Raw genomic sequence first — 16,273 nt, 5'->3', positions numbered from 1 at the left:
GCCGCCAGTGGGTGAGCCCGTGCTAGCGTCTCACCTGGTCGTCCTGGAAACCTGGGTCTTGGGCACAGGAGAGCACGCAGTGCAATGCGGCCATCTTCTCGCAGTCTAGGTGGGCGGAGTTCCATAGGAACCACATCAAGAACGACTGGTCCAGGGCTGCTCTGTAGACCTTCCCGGAGGAGCAGTCCAGAACCAGGGACCCCGGCAGAAACCGCAAGGGACCGGGAGGTAGCACGGCAGCCATGTCGCTGTTTCCTAGCAACATGAACAACCAAAGCAGGTCATGGAATAAGAGACCCTCTCTGACCCAGACTTCTGTTGAAGTCAGAACAACCCTGAGGAGACCGCGGGAGGCAGCATACCTGTCAGAAACAGACTGTGGCAGGTGAAGTCTGGGTGCTGAACGTTAAGTAAGTGGAGGAAATGACCAGGGAAATGAACAGCTACAAGGCAGCCTACAGGAAAGAGAGACCGGAGTCATCCACCTGTAACAGTCTATCTAGGTGCAGATAAACCCCGGACCCCGCTTTACTCTGAACGCAGCAGCAAAATGGGACTTATTATTTATTTATTATTATTTATTTGTTTATTACCAGTAGCAAATGATCGGATTGACACAAGTATCGTCCCCTGAGTAGGCAGATCTGACTGACTTTGTGTGTCTCTTTGTACGCTGACTCCTGGTTGTATTGTTCATGCCTATAGTTTTGTTTCTGAGTCAACTGTAGCTTTCTGTGACTCTAAGTGAACTGGAAAGGAATTAGAGTGGAAAATATCAAGCAACAGGCCTGACTCTTTAACGTGGTGTGCTGGGAACAGCTTGCGATGGGATTGTCTTCATCGTCTCACGTCATCATTTTGTTTAAGAAATTTAAAGATTGGTATTTATCGAGAGCGCCTCTCTGGGACCCTTGGCACTCTGTGCCTTTGCCTTTCCTGTAAACCTAGCTCCTAGAGTTGGCCCCTTCCCAGTCCCTATACCACAGATCTTTGCACATGATTGTGAACATGTGTACCTAAACTGACACACGGTATAAAAACAGGCTCCTAGGGTCTCAGAAACACAGAGTAGTGAATTTCATAGAAGAAACTTCCGTGTTCTGTCAGCTAGCTGGTCTCCCTCCTCTATGGGGTACGAGCTAATCTCTTCTGTGGAAGCACCCATAGGAAGGGATGGGTGGAGGGATATTAAGTATCCTTTCAGAAGACAGGAACAAAGTAACAGTAAAGAATTGCAAAGCACTTAACATTGTGGCAATCCTATTGTAGCAAATGAGAGAAACTGTTTAGACGGACCTGGTAGAAAGGGGATCCAGTGATCTGTGTTAGCTCTATACACGACTGCTTAGCCGGTGTGTCATGGTGGTGCTATGTCCCAGGCAAGAGGACATTTGAAAATACAGTAAGGTGGGGGGCTAGAGAGATGGCTCAGTGGTTAAGAGCATGGCCTGCTCTTCCAAAGGTCCTGAGTTCAATTCCCAGCAACCACATGGTGGCACACAGCCATCTGTAATGAGGTCTGGTGCCTTCTTCTGGCCTGCAGGCATACACACAGACAGAATATTGTATACATAATAAATAAATAAATATAAGAAAGAAAAAGAAAATACAGTAAGGTGTAGTAGGAGCACACGATCATTGGGATAAGGTGTGAGATTCCTACTAACATTTCTTAGTGGGTTCTAGGTGTTTTCCAGCCCTCAGTGTGCAGGACAATCTGCCATAAAATGTTAGTGCTTCACCCAAAATATCTGTAGCTACCTGACGGGGCCAATGATGTCTCTTGCTTGTGCACTGATCTGTGGAGCCAGTAACTGTGTCCATTATAACACTTTTACCACAGTTTTTTTTTTATTTGTTTGGGGGTTTTCATATTGAGAACAACTTGCAGGAGTCTTCCATCCTGGGATTGAACTTGGGTCAAGATCAAGAGCCCTTGCGCTTCAGGCTATCCTACCTGCCCGAGATCAACTTTCTGATGACCGGTGGCTGGTGCACACGTGATTGGGACCCTGAGATGAGGAAATAATCCTGGATTACCCCAGCAACTCGGTGTGGTCAAAATGTTGTTCAGAGGAGGGAGAGAGGAGTTTGCCTGCCGAAAGTGACCGCACAGCTCCAAAACAAAGGGAGAGAAACTAGATGCCGGACGAGGAGGATGTGATTTTCTCCTTGGACTCTGCGGAAGGAGCCAGTCCTGCCCATTACCTGACTTTCGTTTCTCAGCGCACCTTTCCGATTTCTGAACTCCAGCCTGGGAACAGGAGGCTTATGCTGCTTCCGTCCTCGGTGATGATAGACTATTACCTGGGAGTTTAAGCTAAAATAGTCTTTCCTCCCAAGTTGCTTTCGGTCATGTTTACCGCAGAAAGAGAAAAGCAAACCAGGACACCCACCAAGGTTGAGGAAAGTAATGCCCTCTGTCGCGTGTGAGCCAGCACTCCCAGGAGCGGCAGTGAAGGTCTTTCTGTATCCTGCAGATGAAGAGCGAGAAGCCAGAGATTTAAACAAGGCTTGTATTGACCTCACACTGTGTAACAGTCTCAACCTTTAGTAACCAGACAGGGCAAGCACCTGCTGGCTTCTAGAAGTCATGGTACCTCACTCTCCAAACGCACTAATGTGGACCATTGTGAGGGCAGTCACAGTAAAGCAGATGTCCCAGCCCAGGCAGAAACCCAGGCTTGTGTAGGGAGGGGAGGGTCCATAGGGTCTACTCGGTGATCTAAGATGGAGGTCATTTCAGCTTGCTCCTACACGCTACGGTTTTTACCAACCTTCTAAGGGTTCTGCAGGTCACAGACCCATGCCTAGCTATAAGGGGATTAAGCCGCCTATAAAACTGTTGGTCTTCACTCTACTCTTCTGACTCAGTGTTTGTGCTGGCTGGAATCATATCAATTATTAGAAACACACACAAAAAATGTCTTGCATAAGCTTCCGCTGCTTAAGAATATGTCTACACTAAGTACTGAAGTTACCTTAGCTGTTCCATTAAAAAAAACCCATAAACATCTCTGCCTTGATTTCTAACACCCTATAACATCAGGCACTACTGCAGGATTCTAAACTTCTTTGTGGCTTGGCATAAAAGACATTGAGGTCTGGAACGGAAATTCCAGCTTTAAAAAAAAAATTCAGCCACACTCACAACAAATACTCTACAAATATATAAAAATAATTGGGGGGAGGGCGAAGCAGGGTCTCTCTGTAGTCCTGACTGGCTTGGAACTTGCTGTATAGACTAAGCTGACCTCAAACTCAGAGATCCTCTGCTTCTGTCTCCTGAGTGCTGAAGTTAAAGGTGCGCGCCACTGTCTGGCGCAACTGTAGATTTGTAAGGAATTAAACAAAGGAGCAAAAATCCTCCTTAGCATGGTTCAAACTGAAACTATCGCCGAGCGCGCTGGGAGCTCAGAGGCAGCAACCTCATCCTGCTCCCCAGAATGGTGCATGCCGGCATCACGGCCACACACATGTGAAATAAGTTAATATCTGAGTTTGGTGGCGTAGCATATTCTGGAATGTCAGCCTGTTTACAATTGAGATCAAAGAAGATTTTAACTAAATTCCTATGTAACTATGGGAACTAAAGGTAAAGATTAATAACTAAAATGTCAAACCAATACACTTTGGAAAATGCATCCATTAGAAATGGTCTATAGTTTAGAATAAACCACACGCTGGGATAAAAATATGTAGTGCAAAAGTCACCTATCTTACTAGTTACCGTTAATAAAATTTTTCATAAAACATAAAACACAGTTAATCATAAAGTAAACTGATAAAATTGTTTGGTAAGTGTTAAGATGTTCGCCATTTATCTAATTTGTTACTGTTTGGAAAAAGTGAAAGATAAAAGTCGAAGAGACCAAACTAGAAAGTACCTTTATGAAGATAAAACACGGAGTATGTGACTTCTTCCCCAGAGTCGAACTTTGGGCTATAACACACACACAAGCCCCCTAGGAAAAAGAAAGTATTTAATAACATTTAAACCCATCTATACAATAAATTTCACAAGTTGTTATCCACCCGCTTCTGTTTCTAGGTGTCCCTTCCCATCTTACTTCATCCATCATCCCAGATTCACAAAGTCATAGTAAAAGTTGCTATGACATCTGAAATCAGCATTTGTCATCCGGCTGTAGGCTGTGCACTGGGCAGGCTGGGGACGGTGGGAAGTGAACAAACACCCATTCCTCTACCCGGGGAGCTGCAGGAGCCTGGAAGGAGCCCCACCTTCCTGAAACTCTGATGAATGTGCACACACTGTCTGTCATTCTACCTGGCCGGCCCCTCTCACCACCTCTCAGAGCTCCGGACTCCAGCTATCCAAACTGTGTTTTTTAATAGAAGACATCGGTATTTGTAAGCAAGATTGAGATGCAAATTATGAACCTTTCCTATGAGGAATGGGAGTAAATACATACAATATGTGAGGCCATACTCATCAAGGCTGGGTGCCTGGCGGCTTGGGCCCACGTCAAGGGTGAACACCTAGTGTGGCATTTCCACCGTCACTAACCTCCCCATCTCTCTCAGTCTGTAAAACGCTATATTATTTCTAGTAGCTAATGTCAGTTACCTACAAACAAAGACAAGCTGCTCAAACTGATCTGGTTGAGAATCCCTCATTAAAAATGCCCAAACCACAAGTGTTTCATGTTTTAGACTCTTTAGAGTCTAAAATAAACTCTCCTGGCCAAGCATCCCGAATCCAGTTTTGCTTTGTTTTAACAGAGTTTTTCAGTACAGCCCGGTGGGTCCAGAATTCATTCTGACATGGGGCCAGCTTTGCCTGGGTCCTTGTCCCTCTGTCTCCCAAGCTCTTGGTTTATAGAGCACACTAATTTGGCAGTTAATTCTCTAAGCCTCAGTTTCTTTGTCTGTACATTTAAAAAAATATAGAAATTATTTCTTAAGGCTCATATGTGAGAATCAAATAATCTATATAAATCTCTGGCAAAAATACTTACCTCTGACTCTGAAAGTTAGCTGTTATTATTATTATTATTCCAGAACAGTTTGGCTGCTATTTATAAGATGGAGGAAGTCACAGTTCGAAAAACCAAAACACACTCTTAATGTAATATCCAGAGACTTTTAGTAAATACTCGTCAGCGATGAAGATAACATCTCCACATTGGCTCACCTCTGGGAATCATTTAGACAATGAGAACTATTCCAGACAAGTTTTCCAAGGAAATCATCTCACTGGATCAGCTATGAAGGGGCTCTATGGAATGCTCCTACGCTGGCCTAATTCTGAGAACTTGCCATCGTAAGAGCGAGCAGTAGGTTCGGCAACCGCCACTGGCTACCTCCCAGGAAGTGGTGCTCAGAAGGCGGGCAGCTAACTTACCCCCCCATGACGGTCTAACCATACCGCCTAGTCAGCGCTGACCAGCAGATGTGGAGGTGATTTTTGTTTGGCCTCCTTCTGTGACAGATACACTAGAAGTGTTTGCACGAACTCGTAAGTTGGCTCACAAGTGGCCTTACACACTAGCGAGAGGACTCTGCCCTCCGTTAAATCTCAGGAGAACGCCCATCACTCAGATTTTAGCCTTCCGTGCCTTGGAAGGTACTCAGCTCACTTCCTGGGGCAGGGAAATGCAGGTCAAAGAAGCTTTCAAGAGTGTAAATCCAATGCTGAGGAGACACAGAAACTTCGAGGCCCTAGGAGTGATGGATGCCGTCAAGATCATCAAGTCACCATCGTCTCGGAAAGGAGAAGTAAACGGGGCATGCGCAGGGCCCTGAATCCATCCCGTGTCCCTTTCTCAACCCATGTTTCCAGGTTTCAAGGCCCAGGCAGACCCACACTATCCCGGAGGAGCTACACTCGGATTAGGCAATTTTGCACCTTTCTCTAATATTACTTTACTGGAAAAGACCTCAGTGGGGAAAGGCCATGATGGGGAGCCTAGAAAGGGAAGTTCGGTCCAGAAAGCTCCCCAAACCGGAAAACCACAGCTCCATTCCACCTAAACAGCAAACAGCTGAATGGTATGGCCGTACAAAATTACCCGCAAGTCCAGATCACAGAACTCCTCCCATTTGCAAGCTGCTAATTCCATGGCAAGAAATTGCATGCGAAGTGGCTCGCTCCAAAACAGAGAGCCTGCAGCTCACCACACCCACAGTTCCTCTGCTACGTCCATCTCACTGCAATTTCTGCAGTGTATTTAATGAACCATCTGGTATTTACTCTGGCCTATAGGCTGGATTCTCTTGCCAACTTGCCTAGCCACCCCACACTCTTATTTATTTTAACCACAAAGGCAAAACATCTTTTTAAAACCTAATTGAAAAAAAAACAATGGAAACAGGCAACCTGGAACGCAAAAAAAAAAAAAAAAAAGACAACAAAAAATGCTTCTGCAGTTTGTTTTATCACTCTTAAAACAGACTTACTTTTTCTACTGCAAAGCAGACTGTGAAGAACAAGGCCCATTTTCTACCCCCTTGGGCATCGCCAAGAAAGGGAGACATTCTAGGTCTCGTGCCAGATGAACTCAGTATGTTATTAAACAAGTTGTAGTAGCCCTTTTGGAAGTTATGGTTGCTGCCGTTCATATCGAGTTCCTCTGAATAAAACAGAAAGGGAAATCCCATGGAGAAGTAAAGCTGAGGTGGTGACAGGCAGGGAAGGACCTACCCTCTCCATCCCACTTAAACAACTGGACTTTTAAAAAAAACAATCCTGGGGCTGGAGAGATGGCTCAGCCCTTAACAGCACTGACTGCTCTTCCAGAGGACCAGGGTTCAATTCTCAGCACCCACATGGCAGCTCACAACAGTCTGTAACTCCTGTTCCAGGGGACTCTAGGCACATGGCAAAACATCAGTCTATATAAAAACCCTAAGTCCTGTGTCTACTTCCTGCTGCTGCCTCTCTCTTGAGTGTCTATGACTTTATCTGCCTCCACACACTGAAAATTATATGATTAAACAAGACATATAGGTCTTCATTATATTTTTATTATTTTATATGCTTGAGAAGTATGAACATAATTGTGATAAGACAAAGTCTTCTATGACGTTTTATAAATCTTAGAATAAAATCTAAAAGGTTTCATGGTCTGCAAGGCCCTACCCACTTCATCTATCCCTGCCGACATTGTCACCTGTCTCGGGCGGCCCCTCTCCTCCCCACCCCTGCTCGCTGCTCATCATTCACAGTGGGAAACATTCACAGTTTCCAGCTGAAGTAGCACAGGCTTTGACTTCACCGGGACTGGTTGGTGGGGGACACGCGTGGCTCAGGAAGAACAGGAACGACAGGATAAACAATGGGACTATTGTGTGGGAATGGGGAAGGAAAGGAGCACTTTTCAGGACTAAAGGAGAAGGGGAACGGAACAACCAGGAGAGAGGGAGAAACAGAGATGACCTATTAAGCCAGAACATATTGAAAACTCTATCTCCCATTAAAAATTCACCGTAAGTTCTCCCAGCTTCCCGTAATACTCATTCATGACATTCATCATGGCTCTATTTGAATATTATGTGTGCACTTATGAAATGTCTAAAATCTTCACCAAGAGAAACCTCTACTAAAGGTCAGGTCATGTTTGCTCTGCACTGTGTTGCCTAAACTTAGCATAGGAGACTGGAGAGATAATTTGGTAGTTAAGAGTGCTTGAGAGGGGGCTGGAGAGATGGCTCAGCGGTTAAGAGCATTGCCTGCTCTTCCAGAGGTCCTGAGTTCAATTCCCAGCAACCACATGGTGGCTCACAACCATCTGTAATGAGATCTGGTGCCCTCTTCTGGCCTGCAGACATACACACAGACAGAATATTGTATACATAATAAATAAATAAATATTTCTAAAATTTAAAAAAAAAGAGTGCTTGAGAGTACTTAACTACTCTTGCAAAGGAGCAAAGTTTAGTTCCCAGCATCCTCAATGGCTGCTTCACAGCCTCCTGTAACTCTAGTAACTCTAATTCCAGGGGATCCACTACCCTCTTCTGGCCTCCACAGGCACCTGCACCCACGTGCACATAACCACACACAGATACACACACACACACACACACACACACACACACAGAGGGAAACACATATTCTCAATTAAAAATAAAATAAAATATTTTGAAAACCTTAGCATATGGTTAGATTAATGTGTGCATAGCACCTGATTTTTATTTAAATAATTATATATATATATATATATATATTTGCAAGGAGTAGGTGATTTCAATTCAAAACCACTTGTGCTCAAGAAGTAACTATCTGCTCACACAGTTTATTAAAAGTGGTTAGGATGCTTTGTTTTCGGGGTTGCTTTAGATGTTCATTGAACTTGATATGCTTTCTCATGAGACTGATTACATATAATCATATTTCTCTTCTTTCGTGTTTAGATTTCCTTTTCCCCCCTCTCCATGTTCTCTACATAAACATGCATGGTCAAGCTCTGACGTTCAGAACAGCAGACTGTCACATATATTTATGTGCAGATACATGGTATAGCAGCCCATCACGTAGAGTTCATGTCCAGGTACACGGGCTTAGATCCCACACACATTCATGTCCAGGTACACGGGCTTAGATCCCACACGCATTCATGTCCAGGTACACGGGCTTAGATCCCACACGCATTCATGTCCAGGTACACGGGCTTAGATCCCACACGCATTCATGTCCAGGTACACGGGCTTAGATCCCACATGCATTCATGTCCAGGTACACAGACCATGGGATATCTCCGTGGGTAAAGTACTGACCATCAAGCCTGAGACATGAACCTAATATTAGAGGTCACATGCTGAAGGAATCCCTTCCACAATCTGTCCTCTGGCTTCCACACGCATACATGCAATGGCACACATGTGCCCATGTGCCCACAGACATACAAAGCATGGAAAACAATGTAAAAATAAATAAATGATTTGACCCCGACATATCAGTAAGGCCGACACAGAGAGCACCTCCTGTGGAAAAGCTTGCATTGGATAAATATGAATCCACCTTCTCTACTAAAATCACATCAGTAAAACCTACTGGATCAATCACCCTGTTAGTGGTGGCTTTTCTCCTTAATACAAATATGTATGGAATCATAGTGGAAGGACAGAGGAGTCACTCCCCTTCTGCCAATAGCTGTGAGCCCTAAGTTCCCTGCTCAGTGACAAAGGGGTAAAATCATAGTGGAGAAGGTAATTATAAATGTACATATAATATCCATTTCATTGTTTAATAATGTGGCTGATATAGTTCATATTTGGGCTTCACATAGTAGAACAATAAATATCTTCAGTTTGTATAGAATTCAAGTTAATTAAAAACGGTAAGGATAATCCTGATTCTACCTGTGTGGCTGGTAAAAATGCAAAGAGAAGGCTGGTTCCATGATTTCTCTTGGTCTTGATGATAATCATATCCAAAGTTGACAAACCTAAGGTTATAAAGGAACAGAAATTATTGAATGCATGTAAAGAGGTGTTCTCCTCATACACGCTATAACCACTACGGCACGCTCACAGACGCAGAAAAATGCTTTTGATATATTTCAGCACTCTGTTGCCATAAATAGGCACAATTAAACATCCACGTATGTTTAACCAAAGCCGATGAGAAACTGAACATTTTAGGACTGCCGTTACTCTAACTTTGGAAGACTTTTTTTTTCTTCTGACCTTTGATGTACTACTCTATTTTGTCTTATTTTTTCAAATGCTTTTGCTTTTTACTACACATAAAATACTCTCCAAAAAGAAAAATCTTGCCTTTTGTGTAAAGAGGAAAACAGAAAGAAACAAAGCAAGAAACCGGGCTGAGTTACAAGTGGGTTTACCTGGGATCTTGCCGGCAGTAAAAAAGCATTTGATGTGTGAGCTAAATGCATTCGGGCTGACTCAGAGAACCTTCTGCTTACTCACAGGGAGATAAGCACTTCCATACATATAAGTAAAAGCAGGTGCCCTACAGAAATCCATGGCTAAGGAAATCATCACAATTGGCTTTATACATGAAATCCTGAATCCACTGATAAGTCAACCTATATTCTGTAAAGAATGGGAACACTAATAATAGATCCACAAGGGACTAGGCAGATTAGTGGTCAGATATTAAGAGCACTAGCTGCTCTTCAACAGGACCTAGGTTTGATGCCCAGCACCCACATGGGCAGCTCACAACCTTCTGTAACTCCAGGTACAGGGGATCTGATGCCCTCTTCTGACCTCTGCAAACATTGTAAAAACATGGTGCACAGATATATACACAGGCTAAACATCCACACATGTAAAATAAAAATAAAACAAATCCTAAAATAGATGCACAAAATATCAGACATTCCAGTATCTACTATCACAACTAGGAAAAGATGTCATCATTTTGTTATCTACAAATGTCTATGAAATTTAATATCCTGTGGGTAACTTACTTAAATCTTAAGCCACTCAATGATATGTCCAAGGGCATTTCAAACTGCCAAAAAAAATGAGGATATCAGCATTAAAAATGACATTACAGGTCTTCCCTAGAGAAGAGTGTATCCATTGACTGTCCAGTGACAAATAGCCAGCTCTTAAATCATGCAAATAGAATTCACATAGTCATACATACATGAACAAATGTGTACACATAGTCATACATGCATATACAAATGTGTACCCATAGCCATACATGCATATACAAATGTGTACCCATAGTCATACATGCATATACAAATGTGTACCCATAGCCATACATGCATGAACAAATGTGTACCCATAGTCATACATGCATATACAAATGTGTACCCATAGCCATACATGCATGAACAAATGTGTACCCATAGCCATACATGCATATACAAATGTGTATACATAGCCATACATGCATATACAAATGTGCACCCATAGCCATACATGCATATACAAATGTGTACACATAGTCATCCATGCATATACAAATGTGTACCCATAGCCATACATGCATGAACAAATGTGTACACATAGCCATACATACATATACAAATGTGTATACATAGCCATACATGCATATACAAATGTGTACCCATAGCCATACATGCATATACAAATGTGTACACATAGTCATCCATGCATATACAAATGTGTACACATAGCCATACATACATAAACAAATGTGTACACATAACCATACATACGTATACAAATGTGTACCCATAGCCATACATGAGTATACAAATGTGTACTCATAGTGATACGTGCATATTCAAATGTGTATCCATAGTCATACATGCATATGCAAATATGTACACATAGCCATATACGTGTATAAGTAACATTACACAAAATGTGTACACATAGCTATATGTGCATACAATAAGTAACATTACACAGACATGTATATGCATATTCATATCTGCATAAATAAGAATTAATGAAAGAAGAAGCCATGAATTTGGAGGAGAATGGGGAGGGGTATTGGCAGGGTTTGGAGGGAGGAAAGGGAAGGGAGAAATTTTGTAACTCTATTATAACCTCAAAAAAAAAGAGTTAAAAAAATGGCATTACATGATAACAGTTGTGAAATGCAAAGCCAGCTGCCAGTGCTCAGCTGGTCTGGTGAAAAAGAGACCACTTGGGCATCTTCTCCAAGGGTGAGCCCAAAACCCACAGGGCAAGGAGTCTACTGAGGATGCTCTGGAGTTTACAGACATTTGGTGCATGCTTCCTGCCTACACGGCCAACTGTGCCTTAAATGACTATCATGGACAGTTGTGCAGGAGGACAATTAACAGCAACAACCGTTCACAGGACAGACAGTCATGAATGGAAGGAAGCCTGGGGTATCTTTTAGAGTGGGTGAACTAAAATTGGGGCAGGAAAGATAAGAAAGTCTTGTAATAGTGTGAAACCAATATGTGCTTGATAGCAAAATTGGTCCTCAGAAAGGAAATACTCTCTATCCCAGATAAAGCAGTGTAGTGCCTTACCATAGACAGACAGACGCTAGACACTTACTAAACTGTACACTCTGACTGACCCCTTTCCTCATCCTCAAACCCATTCTATTCATGTTTCCTTTTGAGTCAAACAACTTGCAACCACTTAGTGCAATCTACTCTGGACCACATCTATCACCTTCCTCTAAGCACCTCTTAGTGCGGGTGCTTTAAAAGCTCCCCACCCCATGTATGTTGTCCTCTGCTCCTGCATCAACTGTGCATCTGTCAGAGAGATGCAGCCTCAAGACAGCAGAAACCAAGTTATTGGATCATGCAAATGACTGACACAATATCAAAATGTCAAAAGTTTTGCTTATAGTTTCAACTCTAGTAAAATTGTCTGGGCAGATCATTCTATCTACTTACCATTAAATTAAAGCTTTCGTCCTCCCAAAACTGGATGCACTTCAAGACACTCTTTGATTTCTAGAAAAGAAAATGCTTGACATCTTATCTCCAAAAATTAAAAAAGCTGAAGAGAAAAAACAGTCAAGAAGCCATAAAAATAAAACCTGTGTGTTGTCTTTAATAAATCTCCATTGGCAGTTCCAATTAATGACACTGTAGTTATTAAAAACCTATAGCACAGGCTAGAGAAACACCTCAGGGAGTAAGAGCACTGGTTGCTCTTCTAGAGGACCTGGGTTAGGTTCCTGGCACACACATCGTAGCTCACAACCACCAGTAACTCAGCCCCAGGGGATCCAACATTCTCTTCTAGCCTCTGCAAGCACTATACATACATGTCACATAGATGTACATGCAGATGAAATACCCATATGCATTAAATAAAAAAAATAAATCTCAAACATATTTAAGGCACACATTGTTAAAGTAATGATGTCAAAATTATACTGTTTCTATAGAAACAGGTACCAATGGGCTGACTCTTACCTCCAGTTCAATGTAGTATAATCTCTGCTCTGACATATCCCATTGAGCCCAAACAAAATCTTCAGTTATTCTGTCTCTTGGGAAGTGGATAGAATTTCTAATTACCTAGAGTAAAAATGATTTTATAAATATTTTTAAAAATGACAACCTAAGTCATTACTTATGCACACGCTTTCCCTATGATACATGTATATACCCGTACATTAGTGTTAACACCTCCCCACCCCCACAACATACATGGTTTTCCTATAGAATATTTAAGGCGTCATCGCCTCTTCCCAGTACCCTGTTCTCTGTTCTTCTTAGCGTAACAGGCAGGTTGGCAGAGGCCACGCCTTCCACAAACGTCTGTACTAACAGAATGTGTATGGCATCCTGTTGTAATCACACTCCTTCGGTCAGGTCTCCAGAGACAAAAGCCTTCACCTCTGAAGACAAAGGTTCATGATGTCAAGGAAGCAGCAAGCCTAACAGAGAGCATTGTAATGGCCCAGCTGAGCCGTTCACCAGCTGGTGGCGTTGGTCATAGTCTTTCCTTTACGTGCCCCACAGGGGTGATGGGTGGCATTGCCTACCCGTCAGCAATGCTTGACTCTTAGCTGTCAAGAGCTAACTAGGATTTTGAGTTTTGACCAAAACCTCAGAATCCCCATACAAAAGCAAAGTTTCTTGGCTGTGTGTTCCTGTGGGGCTTTGTGTGCTTCTTTAGCACACACCTTAGCACTATAACTGTCCCAGTGAACGTGCACACCTCCAGGGACCTCTGCTGACTCGTGCCTTGAGTGGTTCTAAAATTTAATATTACCTAAGGACTGCTTCAATAGATGAAGGAAGACGAAATAAGAGTACATTAAGAATATATTGATGCAAAGTGTTTGTTTAAACTCAAAGGACAATAGAGATTTAACATCAAAGGAAGGGGGCAGGGGACACAGCTCAGCTTGTGCAGCCCTTGCCTACTGGGCAGGAAGCACCAGTCTCCAGCTCCCCGTAAGTCAGGCCCTGCAGCACACGAGTGTGTTCCCAGCACGTGAGTGTGTTCCTAGCATGTGAGTGTGTTCCCAGCACATGCGTGTGTTCCCAGCACATGGGTGAGCTCCTGGAACATGAGTGTGTTGCTGGCACACAGGTGTGTTCCCGGAACAAGAGTGTGTTCCCAGCACGTGGGTGTGTTCCCAGCACTTGGGACGATTAGAAGCTTAAAATCATTACTTGCTACATAGTGAACTCAAGGGGAAAATGAGGCCCAGAGATGTTAAATTAGGTTGTGAAGTTAGTTCACCAGAACCACGTCCCAGCACCTGGTATTTTGCTAGAACTTTCTTTTACAGAGCAGAAGATTTTACAATGGCTTCACAGAAGGGGCTAAGAATTCGCTTTCCAGGGCATGGGCAATGGCTCGGTTGGTAAAATGCTGTGTTGTAAGCATGAGAGACCCTAAGGTTGACTCCCAGACCCACAGAGAAAGACAGGCACAGTGTTTGTGCTTGTAATTCCAGGACTGGGGAGACACAGACAGGAGGTTCTCTGAGACCAGCTGCCTGCCCAGTGTAACCTAATAGGAAGCCCCAGGCCAGTGAGAGACCCTGTCTCAAGATAGAAGGTGGATGGTATCCGAGGAATCTTACCCAAGTTTGACCTCTGGCCTACACACACACACACATACACACACATACACACACACACACCCATATATACACACATTCATACGTAAACACACACACACACCAGCAAGAACATACACACATCGGTATACACATGCATGCACACACACACTAGCATATATACACACATACATACGTAAACACACACACACACCAGCAAGAACATACAAACACACATCGGTATACACATGCACGCACACACACACTAGCATATATACACACATACATACGTAAACACACACACACACCAGCAAGAACATACAAACACACATCGGTATACACATGCATGCACACACACACTAGCATATATACACACATACATATGTAAACACACACACACCAGCAAGAACATACAAACACACATCGGTATACACATGCATGCACACACACTAGCATATATACACACATACATACATGAACACACACACCAGCATGAACATACAAACACACATCAGTATACACATGCATGCACACACATACATAATGCACACACATATACATGTGTGCTCACAAGGAATTTACTTGATACCAGCACTGGGTTTGGTGGGCCATGCCTGAAACACCAGTTCTCAGAACACTGAAGTAGGAGGAGCACAGGTTCCCTGCCAGACTGAAAGACAAAAACAAGATCTTAAAAGAAAAACAAAGAAAAAAACAAAGCAGAGTTTACTTTCTCAGGGCAAGGGATCTGACTTGGTGGCCTCGCATGTGAAATTCCAGGGCCAAGTCATTCTCCTCGAGGTACCTACCAAGCAAGCACCAAACCGTAAAACAAAACCTCTTGACCCTGAGCTGGACCAGGCAAGGAGCCCTCTGGATGAGGAGCCCTCAGGACGGTACAGATTCACGCCTGAACCGTCTCTACCCAGAAAGGAAGTTCTCCGATGCCAGCAGGAACTTGAGGTGAGAGCACAAAGCACAGGGCCCACCCAGCTCTGTTTCTTCCTCTGCTGGGTCCACAGCCACTAGGCCGTGGGAAGCGATGCCAAAGATCTTAGAGCGCCTTCGGTATCCTCCATATCCACACCGTCTCTACGCGTATGAATTCTGGTTTGGGGGAACAGGTTTGGGAATCTTTCCAGCCAAAGCCATATGATGACAAGATGAGCATCAGATTCTGGTTGAGCACGTTAAAATATCCACTGTGTCCCTCTGGGGTGGCATCACTCCGTTTGTCCGTTAGAAGACTGAGCCACAGCGCCACCTCCCTCACCTAAGGATGTTGTGGCAAACGGGGAATCGAACACCCTTATGAGAAGCCATTGCTAAAGCCTTCTGTGTGGGCAGAAGTGGTGCCCACAAGGGGCAGCAGAGGATGGAGAAACACTAAAGCTGGGCCATCTTCGTCAGCAGGACGCTGTCTGGTCAGCCGGAAGGAGCCCCGCCCCTCACCCCCAATGATCCAACACTTTCTTCAGTCCCTGCTCATTCCCATCTAATATGCATGCTGAACTTCCTCCTCCAAGTTTTCATAGCTGTCGTCGTTGGGATCCAAACACTGCCCCTCCTCTGTGGGTCACCACCAGCCAGAGCCACACCCACACGGCCTGCTTGGTTTCCCGAGGCTTTCAATGGTAGCTACATGGTTAGTAAATGTCACTTCTGTTTCGTTCATATAACTTTAACGTCTTCAGAGAAACATCCACATTCTCAGAGGAAGATTATTTTGAGGGCTGTCAGGTAAAGGTCCCTGCCACCGAGCCTTACAACCTGAATTTGATCTCTGGAATCCACAGGGTAAAAGTTCTCTGATCTCCATACTCATCCCATGACATGTCACACACA

At 43.6% G+C, this 16,273-nt stretch overlaps 1 protein-coding gene across 2 annotated transcripts in view; it reads right to left on the bottom strand.

The window, feature by feature from the left end:
• Nucleotides 1–16,273, bottom strand: part of LOC121434731 (gamma-secretase-activating protein-like) — an 89,830-nt gene that overhangs the window by 39,773 nt on the left and 33,784 nt on the right. For both annotated transcript variants that reach the window (XM_041633658.1, XM_041633659.1), the window contains exons 9-16: nucleotides 12,825–12,929; nucleotides 12,297–12,356; nucleotides 10,401–10,444; nucleotides 9,325–9,410; nucleotides 3,888–3,965; nucleotides 2,397–2,474; nucleotides 363–455; nucleotides 35–255 (exon numbers count right to left, since the gene is read on the bottom strand). In XM_041633658.1, coding sequence (XP_041489592.1) covers nucleotides 35–255; nucleotides 363–455; nucleotides 2,397–2,474; nucleotides 3,888–3,965; nucleotides 9,325–9,410; nucleotides 10,401–10,444; nucleotides 12,297–12,356; nucleotides 12,825–12,929 — 765 coding nt within the window. The remainder of the gene's footprint in view (nucleotides 1–34; nucleotides 256–362; nucleotides 456–2,396; nucleotides 2,475–3,887; nucleotides 3,966–9,324; nucleotides 9,411–10,400; nucleotides 10,445–12,296; nucleotides 12,357–12,824; nucleotides 12,930–16,273) is intronic.

This window comes from Microtus oregoni, unplaced genomic scaffold, assembly GCF_018167655.1.
Source record: "Microtus oregoni isolate MIOR12 unplaced genomic scaffold, Mior012 000044F_ref0000062, whole genome shotgun sequence".
Classification (NCBI taxonomy): Eukaryota; Metazoa; Chordata; class Mammalia; order Rodentia; family Cricetidae; genus Microtus; species Microtus oregoni.
This window is presented reverse-complemented; position numbering and strand designations above follow the sequence as displayed.